This window comes from Schistocerca cancellata, chromosome 11, assembly GCF_023864275.1.
Source record: "Schistocerca cancellata isolate TAMUIC-IGC-003103 chromosome 11, iqSchCanc2.1, whole genome shotgun sequence".
Lineage (NCBI taxonomy): Eukaryota > Metazoa > Arthropoda > Insecta > Orthoptera > Acrididae > Schistocerca > Schistocerca cancellata.
This window is the reverse complement of record NC_064636.1, coordinates 88,471,773-88,492,053: the sequence shown is the minus strand read 5'-3', so window position 1 is coordinate 88,492,053 and position 20,281 is coordinate 88,471,773. Positions and strand designations below refer to the sequence as shown.

The 20,281-nt window shown below is 43.3% G+C and overlaps 1 protein-coding gene across 5 annotated transcripts in view; it reads left to right on the top strand.

The window, feature by feature from the left end:
- The window catches only part of LOC126108795 (brain acid soluble protein 1-like), a 367,990-nt gene that overhangs the window by 314,678 nt on the left and 33,031 nt on the right, over positions 1 to 20,281 (top strand). For 4 of the 5 annotated variants that reach the window (XM_049914156.1, XM_049914154.1, XM_049914155.1 and 1 more), the window contains 3 exons: positions 12,935 to 13,039; positions 13,669 to 13,801; positions 19,888 to 20,102. In XM_049914156.1, the coding sequence (XP_049770113.1) occupies positions 12,935 to 13,039; positions 13,669 to 13,801; positions 19,888 to 20,102 (453 nt within the window). Of the gene's footprint in view, positions 1 to 11,407; positions 11,569 to 12,934; positions 13,040 to 13,668; positions 13,802 to 19,887; positions 20,103 to 20,281 lie in introns of those variants that run through there. The other variant, XM_049914158.1, reaches the window with a different exon arrangement.

Sequence of the window (20,281 nt, the reverse complement as noted above, 5' to 3'; positions counted from 1 at the left end):
TGTGCCATTAAGGTTTCACAAAGTCCGCCATGTTTGGCACTCCCGGCATGTCTCCTTCATCAACACAGCGTCACCATGGAATTTCCAGCCACGCGGCTTGCTTCGGCCAGCCTCTGCCACCACGTGGTCCGCATGCCGAGGGGCCACTGCTTCCTCCGAGCTAAGAATACGAGGGTCACTCCAAAAGAAATGCACACTATTTTTTAAAAAGTCCATCTTTCATTCTACATGTTTGAAAGTTTTACAGTGTGCAGATACATCCTTTAGGAACTGTATTTTCATTTCTCCTCATAATTTCCGTCCCTCTCAACTGCCTTACGCCATCTTGGAACCAGCGCCTGCATACCCGCATGGTAAAATTCTGGACCGACCCGTTGGAGCCACTGTTTGGCAGCGTGCACAAGGGAGTCATCATCTTCAAACCTTGTTCCACGAAGAGAGTCTTTCAGTTTCCCAAAGAGATGATAGTCACATGGAGCCAGGACAGGACTGTAAGGTGGGTGTTTCAGTGTCGTCCATCCGAGTTTTGTGATCGCTTCCACAGTTGTTTGACTGACATGTGGCCGTGCGTTGTCGTGCAACAGCAAAACATCCTGCTTTTGCCGATGTGGTCGAACGCGACTCAGTCGAGCTCGAAGTTTCTTCAGTGTTGTCACATAGGCATCAGAATTTATGGTGGTTCCACTTGGCAAGATGTCGACAAGCACGAGTCTAAACACACCATAGCCATAACTTTTCGAGCAGAAGGTGTGTTTTTGAATTTCTTTTTCTTGGGTGAATTTGCATGAAGCCACTCCATTGATTGCCTCTTCGTCTCTGGTGAAAAATGATGGAGCCACGTTTCAACACTTGTCACAATTCTTCCAAGAAGTTCACCTCCACTATTCTAGCACTGTTCCAAAAGTTTGCTGCATACCGTTTTTCTTGTTTCTTTGTGAACCACTGTCAACATCCTGGGAACCCACCTGGCACAAACATTTTTTTCAGTATTCTGCAAACACTTCCTTCCCCTATTCCAGCGTAGCGTGACAATTCGTTCACTGTGATGCGTCTGTCAGCAGTCACCAATTCGTTAACTCTCTGCACATTGTCTGGAGTGTGTGCAGTACGAGGCCTGCCACTGCGAAGACAGTCCTCAATATTGCCGTTCCCGCTTTCATGACGTAACCTGCTTGCCCAGCGACTAACTGCGCTGTGATCGACAGCGGCATCTCCGTACACCTTTGTGGATGTTCCCACTGTCTCGTTTTCACAGTACAGGAATTCTATGACAGCGCCTTGCTTCTGACGAACGTCAAGTGTAGCAGCCATCTTGAAGACGTGCTGTGACGGCGCCACACACGGGAACAGGTTGAACTAAGTTTGAAAAGAAGTGGGAAGGATGTATCTACACACTGTAAAACTTTCACACATGCAGAATGAAAACTGTATTTTTACAGAAATAGTGTGCATTTCTTTTGGAGTGACCCTCGTATTTTCAGGGCGCGACGACTCGCCCGTTACCTCACTACCTGTTGAGCCAAAGACCTTACTACAACACACTTGTAACTGAAATTGAACGACAATATCGATATCTCAATAGAGCGTGTCAAAGAGTATATACATTTTTCTGGCGGACTCTGTATTCGAACAAGTTATCTGTTCCACGGATTGATTACCGTGGTCTCATTTCATCAACATGCTGCCTGTGGTTCGTGAATAGCTGGCCACACGATTGGATTTCCGTGATGGGTCAAAACCGCAGGCCGTTTTTGCGGGATCTGTAACAGATTCGGACTGCCGATCTGAAGCCCTTCAGTTCCTACTGCCCGTCGGATCTAGTCTCAGTGATCTGCCCACAGGCCGGGTCCGTTTGTGTGTGGTGTAATGCGGCGGATTTTCATGGTTTATCTGTGGACCCAGGTCAGTGGTGCTCCTCAGCTGGCCAGAGACCATGGGTGATGAATTTCAAGAATTGCGACTGTCTCATCGCAAATGCACTCATGCTCATAAATTAAGGATAATTGCAGAATGTGGTGTCGCACAACGTGGCACTACACAAAACTGGCGCTAATAGCATAGGCACATAGGGAACACACACGACACAGATCTGTAAGTCCACGGTCTTGGAGATAAGTTGAGAAAACCGTCCCGAAACACATGTGCTACAAAACGCCACTGTTTCCTGCGCATGTACCCCCACATCAGTATGGGATATGATCACCGTGTACACGTACACAGGCCGCACAACGGGTTGGCATACTCTGGATCAGGTGGTCGAGCAGCTGCTGGGGTATAGCCTCCCATTCTTGCACCAGTGCCTGTCGGAGCTCCTGAAGTGTCCTAGGGATGTGAAGACGTACAGCGATACATCGACCGAGAGCATCCCAGATGTGCTCGATGGGGTTTAGGTCTGGAGAATGGGCAGGCCACTCCATTCGCCTGATATCTTCTGTTTCAAGGTACTCCTCCACGATGGCAGCTCGGTAGGGGCGTGCGTTATCATCCATCAGGAAAAAGATCGGACCCACTGCACCTCTGAAAAGGCGGACATACTGGTGCAAATGATGTCCTGATAGACCTCACCTGTTACAGTTCCTCTGTCAAAGACGTGCAGAGATGAACGTGCACTAATCATAGTCCCACCCCACACCATCAAATCACGACCTCCATACAGGTCCCTTTCAAGGACATTAAGGGGTTGGTATTTGGTTCCTGGTTCATGCCAGATGAAAACCCTAGACTCGTCTGTGAACATAACCTGGGACCACTGTTCCAATGACCACGTACTGTTTTCTTGACACCAGGCTTCACAGGCTCTCCTGTGACCAGGGGTCGGTGGAATGCACCTTGCAGGTCTCCGAGTGAATAAACCGCGTCTGTTCAGTCGTCTGTAGGCTGTGTGTCTGGAGACAACTGTTGCAGTGGCTGCGGTAAGGTCCCGAGCGAGGCTACCTGCAGTACTCCGTGGACGTCTGCGGGCACTGATGGTGAGATATCGGCCATCTTGTGGTGTTGTACGCTGTGGACGTCCCGTACTGTAGCGCCTGGACGTGTTTCCTTCCTGCTGGAATCGTTGCCATAATCTTGAGATCACACTTTGTGGAACACTGAGGGCTCGTGCTATGACCTGCTGTGGTTGGCCAGCCTCCAATCGCTTTAGTATTCTGCCCCTCATAACGTCATCAATATGTGTTCTTTGAGCCATTTTCAACACACAGTCACCATTAGCACGTCGTGAAACGTCTGCACACTTAACTCGCTGCACCGTACTCTGACATGCACCAGCACACCTCTGCGTATGTGGACTGCTGCCAGCGCCACCGTGCAGGACCGCAGGTCAAATGCACCGCTTGGTCATACCCCGAGGTGATTAAAACCCGAAAACCGACCACCAGAGCGTTGTTTCAGCATGTATCAGCATTGTCCTTAATTTATGAGGATGAGTGTACATTGTACAGTGTGGCTTTTTGTAGATATTTTATTTGTTATTGTACATTTTGGCAATTCAAAAGTAGTTTATATGTTAGAAAGTATGGACAATAAGAAGAAGACAATTGTGTCAGTCGCCGGCTGTTTGTGCACTATATACTCATATATTTCTCGAAAGAAAAATCACAGAATACCTGTAAAATAATAGATATAACGCAGTGGATAATAAGCGACAATAAGGAAGATAGTAGAGCCAACATTTTATTGGCGGTCCTCTACAGTGTTGGTTTACACAATTCTTCCTCGCCTTTTACACTTCTTTCGAGAGCCCTACTTGTTTCTGAGATTATTTCTGAAATCAGTGAAGCTGTTTTAAATCTGTTTTGCGACTCCAAGGAAATGTATATTTTTGCAATGAATGTGTTTCGTCTTATTGGAATAAAATAACATCAGTGGTCTTCATGAAACACATATACCATTTGGCTTGCTTTCGCCATCTAAAAACAGTTCATTACACAATACGTTGATGTTACTACTTAACATTTATGATTACATCAGGAAATGCCGTCTGCTTGCAAGTTCTTTTTTTTCAGATATTTCCTTGTTTGTACTATTGTTTCGTGTACCGTAGCTGCAAAGACAGATTGTCAATTACGTCTTAACTTACCCTTGAGATCTCAAAATTTGTCAGGGAAAAATGTTAAAATTTGTCTGGAAATCAGGGAAATATCAGGGAATTTCACTTGGGGAAACTTGTGGCAACCCTGAAGTTACAATAATGATTTTTTGCTCTCTGTATTTTGTCCTCGTTACCTTCAAAACTGCAAAGAACGTAAACAGTCAACGGTGTCTAATCTACAAAAGCTGTGAACATAGAAGCTTACCTTTCCTCAATCTATCTTCTAAGATACGTCATAGGGTCAGCTGGGCCTTGCATTTTCCTGCACTTCTCCAGAATCCAAACTAATCTTCCCCGATGTCGATCTCCACTTGTTTTTCTATTATTCTGTAACTAATTTGTGTCAGTATTTTGCAACCATGATACACTCCTGGAAATGGAAAAAAGAACACATTGACACCGGTGTGTCAGACCCACCATACTTGCTCCGGACACTGCGAGAGGGCTGTACAAGCAATGATCACACGCACGGCACAGCGGACACACCAGGAACCGCGGTGTTGGCCGTCGAATGGCGCTAGCTGCGCAGCATTTGTGCACCGCCGCCGTCAGTGTCAGCCAGTTTGCCGTGGCATACGGAGCTCCATCGCAGTCTTTAACACTGGTAGCATGCCGCGACAGCGTGGACGTGAACCGTATGTGCAGTTGACGGACTTTGAGCGAGGGCATATAGTGGGCATGCGGGAGGCCGGGTGGACGTACCGCCGAATTGCTCAACACGCGGGGCGTGAGGTCTCCACAGTACATCGATGTTGTCGCCAGTGGTCGGCGGAAGGTGCACGTGCCCGTCGACCTGGGACCGGACCGCAGCGACGCACGGATGCACGCCAAGACCGTAGGATCCTACGCAGTGCCGTAGGGGACCGCACCGCCACTTCCCAGCAAATTAGGGACACTGTTGCTCCTGGGGTATCGGCGAGGACCATTCGCAACCGTCTCCATGAAGCTGGGCTACGGTCCCGCACACCGTTAGGCCGTCTTCCGCTCACGCCCCAACATCGTGCAGCCCGCCTCCAGTGGTGTCGCGACAGGCGTGAATGGAGGGACGAATGGAGACGTGTCGTCTTCAGCGATGAGAGTCGCTTCTGCCTTGGTGCCAATGATGGTCGTATGCGTGTTTGGCGCCGTGCAGGTGAGCGCCACAATCAGGACTGCATACGACCGAGGCACACAGGGCCAACACCCGGCATCACGGTGTGGGGAGCGATCTCCTACACTGGCCGTACACCACTGATGATCGTCGAGGGGACACTGGATAGTGCACGGTACATCCAAACCGTCATCGAACCCATCGTTCTACCATTCCTAGACCGGCAAGGGAACTTGCTATTCCAACAGGACAATGCACGTCCGCATGTATCCCGTGCCACCCGACGTGCTCTAGAAGGTGTAAGTCAACTACCCTGGCCAGCAAGATCTCCGGATCTGTCCCCCATTGAGCATGTTTGGGACTGGATGAAGCGTCGTCTCACGCGGTCTGCACGTCCAGCACGAACGCTGGTCCAACTGAGGCGCCAGGTGGAAATGGCATGGCAAGCCGTTCCACAGGACTACATCCAGCATCTCTACGATCGTCTCCATGGGAGAATAGCAGCCTGCATTGTTGCGAAAGGTGGATATAGATTGTACTAGTGCCGACATTGTGCATGCTCTGTTGCCTGTGTCTATGTGCCTGTGGTTCTGTCAGTGTGATCATGTGATGTATCTGACCCCAGGAATGTGTCAATAAAGTTTCCCCTTCCTGGGACAATGAATTCACGGTGTTATTTCAATTTCCAGGAGTGTATATGTAACTGGTGGTTCTGTAATATTCACACCTCTCGGAACCTGCTTTCTTTAAAACTGGAATTACTGACTTCTTGATGTATTTTGTATGCGTCACATATCGTGCGTACCAGCAGAAATATACAGTAAAAAAAAGGTCCTTTAGAAGACGTTTCCTTGTTTCCCGTACACAGTATGCCCAGTCTTTGTAATATCTGAGTCAATAAAATTTATCATTTTTGTGAATGACACGTTCCACATCATAAAAGATGCACGGTGAACTTAATATGCAGATGGTAAATGGTTTACTAACTATCTTCGTAAATAATTGTACTTTGGAGAATCTAGCAATGTTGTTGTGGTCTTCAGTCCAGAGACTTGTTTGATGCAGCTCTCCATGCTCTTCTATCCTGTGCAAGCTTCTATATCTCCCAGTACCTACTGCAACCTATATTCTTCTTAATGTGTTTAGTGTATTCATCTCTTCGTCTCCCTCTACGAATTTTACCCTCCACGCTGGCCTCTAGTACTAAATTGGTGATCCCTTGATGCCTCAGAATATGCCCTACCAACCGATCCCTTCTTCTAGTCAAGTTGTGCCACAAATTTCTCTTCTATCCAATTCTATTCAATACCTTCTCATTAGTTATGTGATCTACCCATCTAATCTTTAGCATTCTTGTGTAGCACCACATTTCGAAAGCTTCTTTCTATTCACTTCTTGTCTAAACTACTTATCCTCCACGTTTCACTTCCATACATGGCTACACTCCATACAAATACTTTCAGAAACGACTTCCTGACACTTCAATCTATACTCGATGTTAACAAATTTCTCTTCTTCAGAAACGCTTTCCTTCCCGTTGCCAGTCTACATTTTATATCCTCTCTACTTCGACCATCGCCAGTTATTTTGCTCCCCAAGTAGCAAAACTCATTTACTACTTTAGGCGTCTCATTTCTTAATCTAATTCCCGTAGCAATATCACAGCAAATTGTCATTTACTGAGAAATGATACGTGATCAGAAAGACTGAAACGAATCAATTACTCTTCTTTTTGAGCCTCTTCCGGAAAAACTGAATACTGATATTTTCTATCATATCACATTCACTGATTTGCTGTAGAAAACCGCTTATTTCATTCATGGGAATAATTCAGTGGACGACTGGGTACTAACTTTGATTCTTGGTTCCTTTGGGCGGATATAGTAGAAAGGAAGGTGTACCAGGATTTGAAGTCCTGCGAACAACGACTTTATTAGAGATGGAACGCACGCTCCGAGTTGGAAAGGAAATAGAATATGACCTTGCAAAGGAACCACCCCAGCATTTGCCATAAGCGATTTAGTGAAATCGCGGAAAACCCTGTACTCATAAACTGTTCAATGTCAGTGTCTACTGTTTCCATTTACCTGTCCTACTTCGCAAAACTGTTATAATGACAAATCGCGATACGCTAACATGTAAGCAATTTCTTGCCGGCAATTTGACTATCGCAGTGCGTTTCAAACCAGGTATCTCCTTTTTCTTTGTAGGGTTCCATGCCCCAGTTTGTGAAAACCGACTCCTTATGCATCGCTTTGTTCAAATGGTTCAAATGGCTCTGAGCACTATGGGACTTAACAGCTGAGGTCATCAGTCCCCTAGAACTTAGAACTACTTAAACTTAACTAACTTAAGGACATCACACACATCCATGCCCGAGGCAGGATTCGAACCTGCGACCGTAGTGATCGCGCGGTTCCAAACTGAAGCGCCTAGAACCGCTCGGCCACTTCGGCCGGCCGCATCGCTTTGCTGTACGTCGATCCGTCTGTCAGAGTATGCTGATACAATAGCTCCATATTTAGCAATTATATACAACCGCTCGCTAACAGGAAGAACCGTACCTAAGGACTGGAAAATCGCTCAAGTCACACCAATACCCAAAAAGGGAAATAATCCGCTAAATTACAGGCCCATATCACTAACGTCGATTTGCAGTAGGGTTTTGAAATATATACTGTATTCGAACATTATGAAGTACCGCGAAGAAAACGATTTATTCACGTGTAGTCTGCTCGGATTGAGAAAATATCGTTCTTGTCTCTTTATACGCATGAAGTAATAAGTGCTATCGACAGGGGATGTCGAATTGATTCCATATTTTTAGATTCCCAGGAGGCTTTCGACACCTTTCCTCAAAAGCGTCTTCTAACCAAACTGCGTGCCTACGGAGTATCGCCTCAATTGTGCGACTGGATTCGTGATTTCCTGTCAGAAAGGTAACAGTTCGTAGTAATAGGCGGAAAGTCGTCGAGTAAAATGGAAATAATATCCGGCGTTCCCCAAGCAAGTGTTATAGGCCCTCTACTGTTCCTGATCTATATTAACGACATAGGAGACAATCTGAGTACCCCTCTTAGATTGTTTGCAGAAGATGCTGTCATTTAATGTCCTGTAAAGTCATCAGATGACTAAAACGAATTGCAAAACGATTTAGATAAGATATCTGTGTGGTGCGAAAAGTGGCAATTGACCCTGAACAAAGAAAAGTGTGAAGTTATTCACAAGAGTACTAAAAGAAATCCGCTAAATTTCGATTACGCGATAATTCACACAAGTCTGAAGGCTGTAAATTCAGCTAAATACTTAGGGATTACAATTACAAATGACCTAAATTGGAACGATCACATAGATAATGTTGTGGGTAGAGCAAACCAAAGACCGCGATTCATTGGCAGAACACTTTGAAGGTGCAACAGATCTGCTAAAGAGACTGCTTACACCACGCTTGTTCGCCCTATTCAGGAGTACTGCTGTGCGGTGTGGGATCCGCATCAGGTGGGACGGACGGATGACATCGAAAAAGTACAAAGAAGGGCAGCTCGTTTTGTATAATCGTGAATTAGGGGAGATAGTGCCGCAGACATGATACATCTGCATCGACATCTACATCCATACTCCGCAAGCCACCTGACGGTGTGTGGCGGAGGGTACCTTGAGTACCTCTATCGGTTCTCCCTTCTGTTCCAGTATCGTATTGTTCGTAGAAAGAAAGATTGCCGGTATGCCTCTGTGTGGGCTCTAATCTCTCTGATTTTATCCTCACGGTCTCTTCGCGAGATATACGTAGGAGGGAGCAATATACTGCTTGACTCCTCGTTGAAGGTATGTTCTCGAAACTTCAACAAAAGCCCGTATCGAGCTACTGAGCGTCTCTCCTGCAGAGTCTTTCACTGGAGTTTATCTATCATCTCCGTAACGCTTTCGCGATTACAAAATGATCCTGTAACGAAGCGCGCTGCTCTCCGTTGGATCTTCTCTCTCTTCTATCAACCCTATCTGGTACGGATCCCACACCGGTGAGCAATATTCAAGCAATGGGCGAACAAGTGCACTGTAACCTACTTCCTTTGTTTTCGGATTGCATTTCCTACATGAATTGGAGTGGCGGTCATTAAAACAAAGGCGGTTTTCGTTGCGACGGGATCTTCTCACGAAATTTCAGTCACCAGTTTTCTCTTTCGATTTCCAAAAAATTCTGTTGGCACCCACCTACATAGGGAGAAATGATCATCACGATAAAATAAAAGAAATCAGGACTTGCACAAAAAATGGAAATGCTCGTTTTTCCCGCTCGCCGTTCGAGAGTGGAACGGTAGAGAGACAGCTTGAAGGTGGTTCATTGAACCCTCTGCCAGGCACTTTACTACTAGCAGAGTAATCACGTAGATGTAGATAGTTTGTCTCGGGAACGGGCTGACGTATCAAGTTCAAATTTATGTCACATATGAAGGTCTATTAGTCCCTTGGAGTTGTAAAAATTGTAAGTTTTAAGTCACTTCAGGCAAAACATACGGCCATTTCTGTCACATATGTTGACACTCGAAAACACACTCATCAAAACGTATAGGGTGTTTCCCGTGGACCTAGAATATAAAATCTGGTAAGAAGCAAGGTTTCACAGTAAAAGTAAAGGAAAACATCCGAAAAATGGTGATTTTTAACTATATAACACGAAAAATTTTTTTTGTCATATTTATCCGTTGTCTGTCCGTCTGTTAAGATCCTTTTTCTCTGGAGCAGTTTCGCGTATCAAGTTCAAATTTTGTGTCACATACTAAGATGTATGATCCCTTTGCGCTGTAAAAATTGTAAGCTTCTAAGTCAACTCAGTTAAAAAGATACGGCCATTTATGACACATTTTTGGATACTCGCGAACTCAACATCATAGCCTGTAGGGTGCTTCCCGTTGGCCTACAACCATGAAATCCTGCAAGCAGTAGGGTTTCGAGTACAAGTAAAGTAAGAAGTCTGAAACTTTTTGAATATATCATATAAAAAATATCTTTCGCCATTTGATCATACACTGCATTCATCATCTGTCGAAAGCATGATAGACGAACATTACTGAATGCAATCATAAAATGTAAGTTATAGTTACGTAAATAAAAATGCTTTCTTATATCTTCTCTCTGTGTGTATATAAACTAAAATCCCTGCTCGCTTCTTTATTATGTCCGGGCTATTATGTGGAACTATGTAGAGATTTTGTTACTGTCTTGGAATTCCTGGGACCAATATCTTGTCAGTATCGATAATGATAACAGGTAAAAATCATAGAGATTCTCAATACGCAGATTAGACGAACACTGAATGTATAAATACACACTTAATTAAGTTTGCACGGAACCCTCCTTCTCGCATTTGGCCATTTTTTGCTTTTAATTGGCATTAGCATCGCTAAACGGATGTAAGTTCGCTCCTCTTTGAGCAGAATGTTTTAAGTCCAATTTCCATCATTTAACAGGAGACACTTGTGTCTTGTGCCTGAATGTTATATTTATAAATGTTAACCCCAAATAATAAAACTTCTTGGTTAAAATATTGAAAACAGACTTATACCCGTTTGCACAAGCTAAGTTTCATAATTCCCCCTGAGAAAATAATAATATTTCTTTTCGCCTTATTTACGTACTTCTTATCCAGTGTCTCCAGAAGAAGAGGGAATTCTCCTCGATACTTCAATGGACAGTAGCTGCCATCACGAAAACAACAGTGAATAATATGTGGCCACAAATGATTTAGCTATTTTGCGCCCTTTAAATACAAAATCATTATCCACACTGCTACTCGTGCTACTTATAACTGTCGTAGTACTGTGCAATGAAAAATATTGATAATACTTGAACGTGTGTAGCACTTTGTGCTTATAATATATTCTCATAAATAAGTTCTCGAAGCATAGCATTTTACTATAGCTTCTGAATTTTTAATACGGTCTGTGAAGACGGCAAAACAGTGGTGTTTGTAACTATTAAACCAGTATTATTTCCAGTAACAGTGTACATACCTTTCTGTTCCGTAACATAGAAGCATTTCCGTCATAAATGACGCGACTTCACTGCTGGTGGTGCGATTTAACATCGAATATGTCGCAAATTCTGCGGTGTTTTCGGTGGAAACACTGTTAAAATTACCGCGCCAGTACCCGCATTCCCGCTCGTGGCAGCACCGTCCTGTATTTTTGAAGTTCAAACTTCAAGATGCGTCACGTGACCCACGCTAACCGCCATCTTTGTCTGCTGTATAAACAAGAGGCCGGGGAACCTTAACGATTTCGACAGTTTTGTGCTGGTTAACGTGTTTTTAAGTGTTTTTTAGTGCTTTAAAATGTCTGGGGAGAAAGCCGATATCAAGAAGGAGAACGCTACGGATGCCGCAAACAAGGTAATACTATAATATCGTCTCTATATGCATGAGAAGTTGTTATTCCACGCTGAGCCAACGTGATGCGTGAGAAAACGGAAGGTGAACCTAAGCTGTTGGAAATTAACCGTTGTAAGGCGCTTTAAATTATTAAACAGCAGTGAAATTATTGACAATTGGGCGTTTATGTTGCCGGAAATCGCATGAAAATTATTGGAACACGCAAGCATTGTATAGGGAATCTAATTTTAAAGATTGCTGTTTGCCCTTCAATGGCGGGATGGTGTTATAAACTTCGGCCATAGCGTCCATCTGGCGGGAAAGCGGCGAACTTCGTTATCGGCGGTAAATGAATGTAGATTAAATATCTGTTGCCCAGTTTATTAATAAGTAGGCATTGCAGTTATATAATTAAAACTGAATCTAAGAAAACTTTATTGGAATTTGAAAATTTTATTTTACATGCGGTGTGGCGTATGTTAATAGGTAGAAGGGGACAAACATGTTCGCACCGGTAAGGTGTTTTGCAGTAGATTATTTCATATTCTTCAGGGCTTTGAATAAGTAAATATAACATAAATATAAATTTGATGTTGAGATAATTACCGGCATGGTGTGCATAATATGGCTGAGATGGTAGAAAAAGTGGAAAATCACATTGCCTGTTAGCACCTAACCTGTTATATGTATATTTTTTATGGTGTTGGCGGTTACGTGAAAGCCCAGAACGCGTTTTGCAGCTTATGTAGCATTATACTTTGTATGTATTGATTGTTTCAAATGAAATCTGGTAAGAAGATCCCACTCGTTATTCATTTGCAGAGAGATAATCAACGGTGAGTAAAGAGAGTGGGATTCAGAATATAGTTGCACACTTTTTTTTTTCTTGTCAGAAATCTGTAGCAAATTGATTTGCATACATTTTAAAGATTAAGATTCAGGTCTACATACCCTGTGATGTTCAAGGTAACTTTTATTGTGGTGGGTTATTTCATAAATCAGTATATAGTAATACGAAGAATATTGTGTGCAATGTTGCAGTTGTAGAGTGTGTGTGTGGAGATGGTATTCTGTAACCCATTACGCATTTGTTTCACGTCCATGCCATGCCAAGTGATTCATATTTCTGTGCTCTGAACATTAGTTTTCTTGCCTTGTTTGGCAGTCCACACTGTGTGTGCCTTAGTGCTGTACCATGTTGAAAATGTTAGTCTTTGATTCATTAAAACACAATTTAGCCGCTGAAATGTTGTTCTGTGTAATCATTACCTACTTAAAATCAAAGGAAACATACAGCAGTTGATTATTTGAATGCCATAACATGGTTACTATTGTGCATTATCTACAAACCTTTGAGCAGTTTAGTTACATACATTTGTTTTTACAGGAGGGAGAGGATGAAACGCCCCAGGGTGGGCGGCAAAGAAAAAGTGGCAGTAAGCGTGTCTCCACAATTACTCGATTAGCACAGGAAGGAGAAGCCCTTGTAAAGGTAATTGTCTGGAGCAGCTGTGTCTCTTTTTTTATGGCATGCAATTTCGCGAATAAGAGTTTTTTCTACAGTAATGGCAAATTTTATTGGTTATGTGAATTTTAGGTTTCGTCTTTTGAAGAAATGTATACATTTTCACTGTAGTCTCACACTTTTGCTAAAAATTAATGTTCAGGATTCTGCTATTGCATATGTTTGACAAACACTGATAAGTGATAAACAAGATGTCTATAACTGCCTTGATTCTTCAGAATTGTGATCAGTTTCATTGTTTAACTGTAAAGGAACAGAACTACTGCAGGAAAGGACTGTTGATGGTTAAACCTTCCAGTTACATAAAACAATGTACTTTGATGACGCCATTTACTTCCCACTTCTGTGTGTAGTGAGCTTCTGAAGTCTTGCTCTGTGTTGCATATTGCACCCAGCTACAGTTGACCTGTCTAGTAGTGTCCATCAGTACAGCTTTTTCCTTTTTCTTTTTTCCCAGTGTAGTACAAATTATTGTGAAACAAAGGAGTAGTGCATTTGACTTAAGCTACCAGCAGACTGCTCAATAAGTGTACATTTGTCTCCGATTAAATGTGTATGTTTTGCAGATGCTGTGCTAAAAATATATTGCTTTTTAGGACTTAAATAAGGACGATGCTGGCTCAGAAAACAGGAGAAGAACACGCTCGTCAACACGAGGTGCTGTTTCCACACCGCCCCCTCCGCCGGCAAAGAGAGAAAAGAAGACACCTCCATCTGGTGGGGGAAGAGGTTTGTTGTGCAAATCTTCTGTATATCAGTTTACAACTAGTCCGATCAAATGGACCAAGAGATTTGGTGAACTAATAAAAGTTAATATAGTACACTGTTTTGAGTCTAGTTTATTAGTCATCATAGTGCGTGAATTTTGAAGTAGGTGTTTTCCTGTACTCCCACTAACAAAATTTTGTGGGTTCTGTAGGATATTTTTCGAATATTTTGGCATTGGGGTCCAGGACCACCTGTGACTTGTTGCTAGATAATATTGTAACTCTATTCTGTTTTTACACCAATTGTCTCAGTTTCTGTGCAAATATGTGCACTGCAGTGAAAAAGGTAGCAATATGCAATCAGTGAAAGAGACTACATGAAACACAGAGTAGTAAACCAACCCACAGATATCTGTGAAGGTACACTGGTGTGCAAAATCTTAGGGATGAAAGTAACTTAAGCATGAAGTTTCTGACAAGTAACATAGCTTGATGAAACTTAGCCTATACCTATGCTACAGTATAATGCCGAAGGTAACTGAAAGATATACGTAATGACACAAACAGAAATGACACTTGTATGTAAAGACAATGCTTACCCTGAAGTCGTGGCAATTCATGATGGCCCCATGCACATTAGGTAAGGTGAGACGTGGTTCTTAAGAGGGTGTGTGATCGCCACAGTTCGCCATGCTTGTTCTGCGACATGCTCCCATGCTGGCCATAAGGCCGGTAAGGAGTTCTTGTGGTAGGGCATTGCATTCCTCCTCCAGCTCAATTGACAAGTACTAGATAGTCGTCGGTGTGCATGAAAATGGCACCTTATGTGTCCGAAACGCATCCGTGCTGTGCTCAATAGGATCTAAGTTGGGTAAGGCGGGAACAGGTAGACCAGTCCATTCGCCAAGTTACTTCTAATTCCAAGAGCTTCTCCACTTAAACTGTTTGATGCAGGTGTGCAGTGTCATCCATTAAAATGAAGTCTGGGCCATACACACCTCTTATCCGCCGCTCGTGGTCTCGCGGTTGCGTTCTCGCTTCCCGAGCACGGGGTCCCGGGTTCGATTCCCGGCGGGGTCGGGGATTTTCACCTGCCTCGAGATGACTGGGTGTTTGTGTTGTCCTCATCATTTCATCATCATCCAGGAAAGTGGCGAAATTGGACTGAGCAAAGATTGGGTAATTGTACGGGCGCTGATAACCACGCAGTTGAGCGCCCCACAAACCAATCATCATCATCATCATCATCATCACATACACACCTCTTAAAGATGCCTTTGGGAAAGGAGTACAGTATGACTGTTGGCAAGTGAATGTGCTGTATTCTAAGATTAGGAAGTCAGTGAGCCCTTGGAATATTGTGTGCCGCCACATACAACACATGTACCACTGAAATGATCGTGTTCAACAATCCTGCTCATACAGTGAGAGACGGGAACGTAATGAATCCAGGAACAATGTCGAACGTGATGGTTTTGGTGCTCCACAATTTGTGGCATAATGTTGCATGGGCATACTGACCTCCAAATCTTTGGTTGCTGTACACTCATTGGTGAACTTTACTGTGTCACTGTATATTTCCTCCATGTGTGTTTTTTCAGGGATGTGTTCGGCCCAAACTGAATTTTTACAGCAGGGTATTTGATGAATGGAGTGATCTACCTGTTCCCCTGTCTTTTAAGTCCCAACAAGCATTTGGGGGACGTGTTGAGGAGATGTATTTGAGTGCGTCCACATATACCAACCACCATCCTCAGTTGTCAGCCGTGCTGGTGGAGGAACACAATGCCCCAACCTTGTAGCCAGCATTTGAATGTTGCAGAGCATGCATTGCTGTCCATGCTTGTCGCACACCATATTTGGTAAAAGTTAGAGGGGCTGCATGTGCACTAGCTTGTGAAGTGTGTGTTGGTAACGTCTGTTGCGATGGAGTGTAACAATGCTATAGTAGCAGCTGAATGAAAGGACCATTTTCGTTACTCAATTTTCTTAGTTTCTTGGAATTTATCGTATGTTTGATCATTGGCACTAATGCCCTGCAGCGTACATCATTTTACAGTGTTTGTTGTCCACTGTGAAAGGATCAGATTTTTACGTGTGTGTGTGTGTGTGTGAAGTATATAATTCAAATACAACTAAAAACAGTTGCTTCTAAGGAGAGTAGGATGTGCTACTTTGTGTGTTGATGACTGCAAGGAATTCTGTTAGGAAAAGCTTGATGTTAATAATCTGTGATGGGGCAAAGTCAGTCTCTCTCTCTCTCTCTCTCTCTCTCTCTCTCTCTCTCTCTCTCTCTCTCTCTCTCTCTCTCTCTCTCTCTCTCTCTCTCACACACACACACACACACACACACACACCTCCCCATTGCACTTCTTTGATTTTTGGGTGGTGTGTCATACTGCTGTAGGGACAGTGTCTTCTTAGACAAAAGTCATTTCACAGTGTATACATGCCCTTGGATGCAAGGTGTCACGAGATAAATAAACATTTTTAATAGTCAAATAATGGAAAGAGTAAAACTAATCATTCTTCACGTAGTTGCATTGAGCGATCAACAAGTACACAAATGAAATTGAATCTGCAGTGATGAGAAATCACTCGCCCGTTATGCTCAAGGGCTTACGGAGGCCTGAACTAATGGGCACTAGTCTTCAAGCTTAGTCCACAAACGAATCACCTGTCCCATTCCCATATCATTAATTTCATAACCACCTCCACTAATCTGCTAGACTGGACTGGAACATGTAACCACTTACTCTACCAGTGGTTTTGCTACCTTCCATTGTGGCTTAAAATATCTTTTCTCTATCTCCCAAAGTGGTAGTCCGTTGATATCTGATGTATATGAAATATTCTGCTTCGACCAAGTACCCTCTCCTTAGACACCCTGCCATGTGGGTTGTATCTCTGTGGATATGGTAGATGTAGATTTAAGACCTGTCTATGCAGCCAACCAAGCACATCCTATTCCAGTCCTGTCTGTGCTGTGTGGTACCCTATCAGAGACAGAGCTACCTTCGAGAGCAGTTCTGTCATATACTGGCTCTCTTGTAACTTCTGTAACTCTTGTTATGTGGGGGTGCACGGATCAGGTCCTCGCTCTAACAACCTACATCGAAGCGGGCTTCCAAAGACAGCAAAAAACATCAGTGGTATTTGTTGACCTGACGGCGGCGTTCGACACTGTCTGGAGACAGGGCCTGATTTATAAGCTCCTCCGCATCGTGCCATGTCTAAAAACGGCTAACCTTATCAACGAAATGCTCTGCAATAGACCATTCCAGGTTGTCATCGGTAACAACAGAAGTAAATTCATGAAACTTAATAATGGCCTGCCCCAAGGTTCAGTACTGGCTCCACTGCTTTACAGCATGTATATAGCCGATATGCCTAGCACGAGATCCAAAATGTTCGGATATGCGGACGACTGGGCCTTGGCCACACAACATCGAGTGATGGAGGAAACTGAGATCACACTATCCAGCGATTTGACCACTCTAGGAAAATACTTCCGTGACTGGAGGCTCCAACCCAGCCCATCCAAAACAGAGGCCACTCGTTTCCACCTGAACAACAAATTAGCAAACAAAGAGCTCAAGATCCGCTTTGATGGCGGCATTCTTCCATATAATAGAACACCAAAGTATCTGGGCGTGACACTCGATAGAACATTGAGCTATAAACACCACCTTGTAAACACTGCTGAAAAAGTCAGAACTAGAAACAACATTGTCCAAAAGCTTTGTGGCACTAGTTGGGGGTCCACTGCCTCCGTTCTGCGTAGCTCTGCGTTAGGACTTGTCTATTCTGCAGCAGAGTACTGTTCCCCAATATGGTTAAATAGTGCTCACATCAAGAAGGTAGATGCAGTCTTGAACCAAACGATGAGGATTATCTCTGGAACGATCAGGTCAACTCCTGTCCAATGGCTGCCTGTATTGAGCCATATCCCGCCGCCACATTTGCGCAGAGAACACGCACTTGTCAGGGAGTGTCGAAAAATCCAAAATAGCCCAGATCTTCCTATCCACACCCTGAGTAATGGAATTGAGCAAAATAGATTGAAATCCAGACAACCCCCTCTCGCAAGTGCCAAAGATCTGGTAAAGAACGCTTTTATTCTTGAGGAGAGAAGAATGAATTCACATTCGTTATTTCCATCAATGAATTCACATTCGTTAATTTCATCTTTTTACAACAGAACTACCGTATTTACTCGAATCTAAGCCGCACTTTTTTTCCGGTTTTTGTAATCCAAAAAACCGCCTGCGGCTTAGAATCGAGTGCAAAGCAAGTGGAAGTTCTGAAAAATGTTGATAGGTGCCGCCACAACTAACTTCTGCCGTCGAATATATGTAGCGCTACACAGGCATCCTTTGTAGGCACAAAGATAAATACTGGCGCCAATACCTCTGCGTCTGCGCCATTGAAAAACAAAAAAATTGGAAGACGAGCATTTTTCTCCGCCAGAGTTTCGACCACTGCATTTTCATACATTATCCAACGAAGTAAATACAAATTCCGTATTGTTCATCTTCGAATTTCAATGTACTACGAAAATCCGACTGGTAATACTGGGATTTTTGTCAATATGGCCAACTCTACGTTCTGAATTTTTTCCTACCTGTGAGAAGAGATGGTTGCTAATAGGAACCTGATGAAATATGAATCACATGCAGTATTCTCTTCACCACAAGAATAATACGAATATAAACATTTTGCCTTGTATTCTTTCGTGTTTGCTTCTATCTCATTTAAATCCTGTCTGCCAAATAAACTACGAAACTAGAGTGAGACAACAGCAAACGCGGAAGAATATACGTATCGTGTCATGTTTATATTCGTATTACTCTTATGCCTAATAGTGATACAATCAGAAATGAAGCACGGCAACTGACTAGATTTTTAAATCTAAGATGACTAATTTCTGTGCAGAATTTGATGTACTAAAGAAGCGGCCGCAAAGATTTTCAAATGGAGAAAAATTTTCGCCATACTTTCCTTCAGAACATGTTATATCATACGCAGTCTATTATTTGGTTCTTGTTGATCATTATCAAAGAAAGCAGCAGTGTAAGTAACAACAAATAGCAGTCTCTTGCCATTGTTTCGCTAATGTGACGATTCCTCTCTTTTTTTAATTGTAGGCGGCGGTAGCGCGCACAAAAGCAATCCATGCCGCGAGCAGCGACAGGCTGTAAACACGCACTATCAGAATGCGACAAACAATGCATTACACAGTATAGTAATGCATTTTCAGCTTAGAGTGACTGACGTAAACACCTATAACATAGAAAACGGCACTTATCAGATCAAAGCAAAATAAGCAATCGATTCAAACCAGACGAAGCACGTGAAAAAGGAAGGGTATCCGTATAAATACGGACGGAGCGCCTGACGCATAGCAATGGCTACCTGGTAAAGCTTAACTGCTAAGCTTTCGACTCGAACGAAACTACTGTAGCTGTATCGTCATTCATTCGACCTAAATTGTGTCTCATATTACAATGGACCAACTTTGTTTCGATTTGGAGGAGCGGCCTAAAACTTTTCTCTCCCCTTGAATTTCGAGTCTCAAATTTCAGGTGCGGCTTAGATTTGGTAATTTTTTTTTCCCCTTATTTCGAGTCTCATATTTCAGGTGCGGCTTAGATTCGAGTAAATACGGTATTGCCTTTCAATCTAACCTAGCCTTGGGAAACACTACAGATGTGATTGACACTGCAAATAAGATTTTGTATTCAGATAGAAAAAGTTTGAAAGTGCTATACATCAATAGCAAGGATACTAATATGAAGAAACCTCAAAGTGAACAAAAGGTTGTCCACCTAATTTGAGGAGCATCTTTTGTGGCGTACAGATGTCATCTGATTAAGAGCATGCCATAGTATATGCTTAGTATGGGGAGTTGCATAAAACTAGTCTTCCACTGATGACGATAATAATCATAAATAATCTTCTGCAAAGCAGTTTAGTGCACAGTGTATTTTAAGGCCGAATAGTGCTACTGGTGTTCTGCTGGTGGTTTAGATTGTTTTGACGAATGTGTAATTACTCATTAACTGTTGGCTATTTTGCTCATTTCAAGATATCGTCCTTAATTTTCAGGCTCGAAGCGTGGTCGTCCCAAGAGAGATGCCGACGAGAAAGAGGCTGCCGGTGGAGCTGACGAAGATGCGGGGGCGCCACCAGAGAAGAAGGTGGCAGAGCAGAAGGAGGAGGGTGACGCAGGCAGTGCCGAAGACAGGGCCGACTCTGGCAAGGATGCGGCCCCGGCAGAAACCTCTGCTACAGCGCAAGAGGACAAATCTGAGAAAATGGATGTAAGTCTGTAGTTATTGTTCAACAAGAATCATGGTCAATTTTTTTCTATATGCTGTCTTCCACTTTTGTCTGTAAACCCACACCTGTCCCTATATCTTTCTTCAGGTGTGGCTATCTATTCTGGCACTGATCTCATTAATAGTGTACAATCACACAAACATTATATTAACATCAAAAT